Source organism: Epinephelus moara, chromosome 11, assembly GCF_006386435.1.
Source record: "Epinephelus moara isolate mb chromosome 11, YSFRI_EMoa_1.0, whole genome shotgun sequence".
In the NCBI taxonomy this organism is placed as follows: domain Eukaryota; kingdom Metazoa; phylum Chordata; class Actinopteri; order Perciformes; family Serranidae; genus Epinephelus; species Epinephelus moara.
Window position 1 is genome coordinate 4,129,591 of NC_065516.1, and position 6,298 is coordinate 4,135,888.

Below are 6,298 nucleotides of genomic sequence, written 5' to 3' on the forward strand. Positions count from 1 at the left end.
AGGGCGAGGAGAGGGGCTCATTTGATTGGTGTGATGTGTGTAAAACCCACTCCACGCCTTCTCTCCTCCCTCTTTCCGACTTGCGCAGGTAGGAGGGACGGAGGTGGGAAAGAGGAGTAGCTGCGCCAGGCGCACGGTGTGCCAAACTTACAAAATCCGCCTGGCCACACCCAGTTGGCGAAGCGCAGGTGCGCCCCCGCTGCGCCCGGTCTGCGAAACTAGAGCCCTCGGAGTCATAGGCGACTGTGTTTAACAACAGCAAAACTGTATCAGAACATCTGTTCACAAACTCTCACACAACTTGAGCAGTATAATCCAAGTCTCATTCATCCAGTCACATGCTCAGTACTTCACAAACAGACAGACCTTTTCAATGGGTAACTGAACTGAAAGTGAAATTATCTATGCTCTCTTCAAAGCCAGACTTCAAACTTCAAACTAATTCTTTAAAATGCCAAAGTCACACAATGTTTGATTGAGGCAGCAGTAGACCAGCAGCTCATGTGTTCAGCAATGTAAAATTGTTATTTTTATCAATGGAGTCTGGCTTTTGACGAGAGCAAAGATAAGTTTCACTTTCTGTTCACTTTCCTGTCAGAAATGTTTGTCTGTTTGGGAAACACTGAGCATACAACTGGATAAATGAGACTTGGATTATACTGCATGAGTTGTGTGAGAGTTTGTGAACACATGCTGTTTAAAGCAGAGCCTTGTGACTTCAATTCATCAAGAATTTTCTCTGTTGCTGGATTTATCGTTCACCATGGAGGCATGCGAGAAATACAAAGTTTTCTTCACAAATTCAATTTAACACGGGGTAAGTTGTTGATTTACAAATAACCATTTATGGGTTGAAGTAATTCTTTAAATCCCAACTGGACTGACGTCAGTTTATTTTGAAGTGAGTCTTTAAAGTTTTCTTTAGGAAGAGCTGCTTTTTTCCTGTTGTGTTTTAGCAGATCACTGAAATATTAACTTGGTGAGAATAATGTTATTATTACCAATACAAATGATGGATAAAACTGTTGAAATAATACACCAATTTATTAAATTGGAATCATCTTTTGAATTTGTGAAAACATTGATTAAAATGTTCTCATAACTGACATGCTGAGTGTAACCTAATTAAAAAGTTTCAGTTGGTTGAATGTAAATTAAAGTTTGTGTGCATGTATCAGGTAATGGAGGCCAACCTGAACGGAGAGATGAACCTGAAGATCGAGACTGATCTGGTCTCTGTCACCACTCACTTCAAAGACCTTGGAAACCCTCCATGGGGTAAAACAATGTTACTGTCACCTGTGTCTTTTTCTCTTTGTTTGTTAGTTTTTGCCATGTGGCAATGTCAGTCTGTCAGTCCAACCCTTTGGTCCAGTTTGAGAATGAGAGTAAATTTACTGCAGACATTTACTGTATGTTCCCCAGAGGAAGAATCCCACAGACTTTGGTGATCCTCTGACTTTTCCTTTAGCACCACCATAAAGTTAACATCCAGTTTTAAGTAAAATGTCATGGTGCATTTTCTGTTGGATGGATGTGATAAAAATGTGGCTTTGATGTTCATGTTCCCCGCAGGATTAATTATACAGAGTCCCCATGGTCATGAAATTCCTGGAAAAATTATGAAATTAGAGAAACTGTTTTCCAGGCCTGGAAATGGTTTGCAATTAACAGAATGTTTTGGAAAAGTTTTGAATATACACTTTTGCCTATTGCTTAAAATATGTTCATTAAAATCCCAAAACTCGTCTAACATAACGCAAAATATGTTCCTTGTATTACTAATTTAAAATTTGGTTGTTGCATTCCCCGATCAGGCTCAGGGGATGAGGGAAGTAACACTGAAAAAAAGGGGAAACTATAAGCAGAAATGTGGTGCACAAACAAAAGTTATGATTTATTTACAAAAACAGAGAAAAGTGCACGTAATAATCCTCCAAAGAGTTAACAAAAAAACACTTTCTTTAAAAAAAAGAGAGAAAGATACTAAATTACTGTTTACTGATTAACTGATTGAATGACTTAAGATCAGAGTTGAACAAAAGTTCACCACCGTCCCTCCAGAGTTAAGTTCACGGACTCTGATGCACTGCAGCTGGAGTGTTTTCAATCTGCAATCCAACACATAGCACCTTAGCTGCCACACTGGCTCTGACTATTCACTTCTTCAGGTTTTTAACTACCATGTCCTTGATGAGTGATCAACCACAGGTGTGTTTAACCACTCTCTGCATGGTGAGGAAGAGAGGGCAGCACAAGGCGGCACAAAAAAACAGCAAAACACAGCAAGAAAAAGGGCGAACGAGTGTTTCGCTGTGTGACAGTTGAAATGTCACTAGTGTCTCATGATACTCATAAACCAGACCAGCATCGTGTCATCACCGAGACTGCGTGCTCTTTTGGGAGAAAGAAACGTGCTGTCACATTAGGAGAGAAGTGGGAAAGCTGCTGTGTAGCAGGTTAAACAAGACTTTCACACTGCGATTTGAGTCACATAAGATAATTAATATTCACTGTCAGTGTGGTAAATCTCTAAATGATGCTGGTGACAATTACTACAGATGGAGAGCTAACGTTAAATTATAATGTAATAAAATAATTAAGGTCAAGGAAAATTTGGTTTTGAAAAGCCACCACCCTCACACCGTGTGTCAGATTGACATGAAACTTGAAAATAATGGTCTGGTGAAGGAGTTCTATGGAAGCTTACAAAATCTTAAAGATCCGCCCAGTATACGTATTGTCCACCATATTGAATTTTGTGAAAAACACCTTTTGATATCTCCTCCTAAGGCGTAGGTCCGATTTGTACCAACCATTCTATGAATCAGCATGGGATGAAGGTTTGTAAAAGTTAAAATGGACCTGCATTTTTATAGTGGCTTTCTAGTCAACCGACTACTCAGAGCGCTTTTTACACTTTGAGTCACATTCACCCATTTACACACACATTCATACTGGTGGCCAAGGCACCATACAAGGTGCCACCTGCTACTCAGTTTTAACACACTCACACACCGATGGAACAGCCATCGGGCTCAAGGATACTTTGACATGCAGACTGGAGGAGCCGGGGATCGAACTGCTATCTTTCGATCGGTGGACGCTCTACCACTGAGCCACAGCCGCAGTTATCAAAGACTTTTTGATATGTCATTGCGTTTTGATGTTATTGAACAATGAACTTTAGAGGGGGGTGGCTCAGCACATACATGGCTTTTACTCCTTAACCGTTGAGTCAATTGTCACAAAACTTGTAGGAAATGTCGACAGATGTATCATACCAGGAAAGTTTGATTCAAATCAACTAATAATGTCACCAAAATATTTGACAATATACTTTAAATTAGCACAATGATTTGCGATTATTTTCAGAATTTTATAACCAGCGCTTTAACTGTTATTGATATCTCATTGCTTTTTGAAGATATTCACCAATGAACTTTAAAGGGGGCATGGCTCAGCAAATGACTCCACAACGTTTGGACCAATCATCACAAACCTTACAAGCAATTTCTGAAGAGGTTCAAGGCGCATATCCTTAAAGTTTCACTCAAATTGACCAATTGACACAAATCAGACTAAAAATCAGAAATTGATTGTCTAATCATGACAAAACTTGCAGGGTATGTTAAATAATAATAATGAAACACGTGTATTATTCTGAAATTGGTCAATAGGGGGCGCCACAAGTTTAAAATAAGTGCAATGGCCTTTCACAAAATTCAGCTATAAATCAATGAGGGTTTTTTCAAACATCACCAAACTTGGTGGACTTTTTTAATTAAGCCATTAAAGATTGTCCCCAAAATGTTTCTGCAGTTGACCAATAGGTAGCGACAGTGCTGCCGAAGAAGAGTGTGGCCCAATAAAGATTTGGACATTAATGAATGAGCATCTGTCTGATTGTCATAAAACCTGTTGGTAATCTTTAATGCAGGTATCCTGAACTGTCAAAGTTTTTTAATCTACTTAGCTCTAAAGATTTACATTTCCATGCTGGCTTGAACCCAGGCATTGACGCTTGCGGCTATATTTATGATTGTTTTGCAAATTTACCGTGTAAGTTGGTCTGGTCTATTGGCATATGCAACTAGTTGGTGGTAGCAATGTCTAATGAGCAAGTGAAGTTAGCAAGCGCTAGCAATTTGCTTATCTGCAAATGCCTGGGAAGTGCAAGTTTAATAATGTATGGCTGTATTGCTATATTGGCCTATCCATTTTAAACTTGTTTTGGAAATGGGGTAAAATATTATGGAATTTAAAAAAATAAAATAAAATAGTGGGTTAGTCGTATAGCCAGAGGGTGGGTCGTGTAGCGGCTCCAGCTGCAGTTATACCTTTTGGCTGTTGTTGGTCTGAACACAGCTTTGTGTGATGATGATATAATCCCCTCCCCTTTGTTGCAAGATCAGCAGGTTAAACGTAAAAATAGCTGATAGAGGAGCTCACTTTGGTTCTGATTTTGGTTCAGGCCCCAGCCCCTTCACCATTTCTCTTCCTCCTCCCTGTCTCGTTTTGTCTCCTACTCATCTCCCTTCATCCCTCCAGGTGATGACGCCTCCCAAGACGGTGGTCCGTCTCAGAGCAGGGACCCAGAGGCCATGGCCCAGGCCAGAGTGGACATCAGGAAGCTGCAGCAGTTCCTCATGGGACAGCAGGTCAACCCCAGCAAGGCCATGTGCAGTAAGTCAACCCATAGCCGAAAAGAGTGAAATGCAGTGGAACATCTTTATCTTGTCATGCTTCTCAGTGACTGCCGTTACAGTGGAGAACATTTGTGTGCACATGATGTTATTTATTTATTTATTTTAAATCCAGTATCCTTTTATAAGCATTTTTCGCTGGCAGCAGCCATGCCCAGAGGCCTTGGGTCTCATTCATGAAATGTGAGCAGATCGAATTTGTGTGTAAACAGTTGATGTGTCTTTGGCGTTCATCAATATGTGAGTCACTATGATCTTTCTGTAGGTACTAACAAAATCTACACCTGCTTCTGACTGCTCGTAGTGCTTATCTTAATAAGATATTGCACATAGATATTGTCATTATTAGAAATTGCTTATTGTGACCATAACAGAGCACAGTACAAATTAAAATTGTAGACGCCTTTGAAACACGCAAGTTAAACATGACAAAAGATTAGTAATATAATACATTTAATTGAAGTAGTTGGCAATTAGCTGATTTAAGCTTCAGATTAGGGTTCTTAAAAACGTGAATGAATTATTTAAATCAACTTAATACCAAATTGGAAAATGCTATTCTCTGAATAAAAGAAATAACAAACCAACGCACTCCTCCTCTGCCCTCTTTATGCACCACAGCCCCAAACTGCATGTCATTTTTGTTTAAATTAATTATCAGGATGTGACATGGTTGACGTAAACATTATTTCATTGAGTTTTGGTTTAAAAAGACTTGTGGACGTGGGAAAGCAATTTGGCATCTGTCTCCGCTCACACTGGGCAGCTTGTGAACCCGAATCTGCTAGAGAGTTGGAGGGAGATCTCTCTCTATCTTGTTGTTAAACTTAACTGTGGGTTATTGCCTAAATTAGACTGGTTGTATGAAGATGTTTTAATAGTGGCTTAATTTAACAAAAGAGAGAAAGAATGCCAAGGCTTAGGGCAGACACTATCGTTACCGGGCTGTCCATGATGGCAGATGAGGGAGACATGATGCTGCAGGGTGCTTGATTTGCATGCTGCCGCCACAAGGGAAGCTGAAGAGGAAGGAGCAGGGGCTTGACTCAAATGCAGTTGTAGGGCAAACAACACACTTATAATTAAGAAGTGATGCCATGGGCCAAATTTAAAAACTAAAATAGGAAATCATTAAAAAGAATTAGAGAAAACAGAGGGCAAGAGGGCAGGTGCTTGAGCACCACCTGGGGTCTATCTGTGCACATGCCATCACCGTACCTTCTGAGTTTGCTGTTAAAGCCCAACTCGCAGGTTGGAGACCATGGTGAATAAATGTGTAGGGAAGTGATGTAGAAACTCGATTAAAACAAAAAACAAAAACATATACACACTACAGTGACTTTTGGGGTCGTTTTTGTGAGAGAATTTTGCTTCCGCACCTAAAAACCCACTAACCGGAAGTGACGTAGCGTAAGGGAGTCCGGCCGAGTTCGATTGAGTGTAACATTAATAAACATGGATCCCAGTACTAGTTTTGAGACTGAAGAGGTTGAAACTGTACATTCATATGCATACGACGGCCCACAGGCTTATAATTATGAGCCTGCTAGGCGTCCAAGAGACCAGGAACAGATCAGGGTTAGGAGAAATAA

The 6,298-nt window shown here is 40.2% G+C and overlaps 1 protein-coding gene across 2 annotated transcripts in view; it reads left to right on the forward strand.

Moving 5' to 3' along the window:
* Nucleotides 1-6,298, forward strand: part of hus1 (HUS1 checkpoint clamp component) — a 21,649-nt gene that overhangs the window by 11,243 nt on the left and 4,108 nt on the right. For both annotated transcript variants that reach the window (XM_050056519.1, XM_050056520.1), the window contains exons 6-7: nt 1,179-1,278; nt 4,552-4,686. In XM_050056519.1, coding sequence (XP_049912476.1) covers nt 1,179-1,278; nt 4,552-4,686 — 235 coding nt within the window. The remainder of the gene's footprint in view (nt 1-1,178; nt 1,279-4,551; nt 4,687-6,298) is intronic.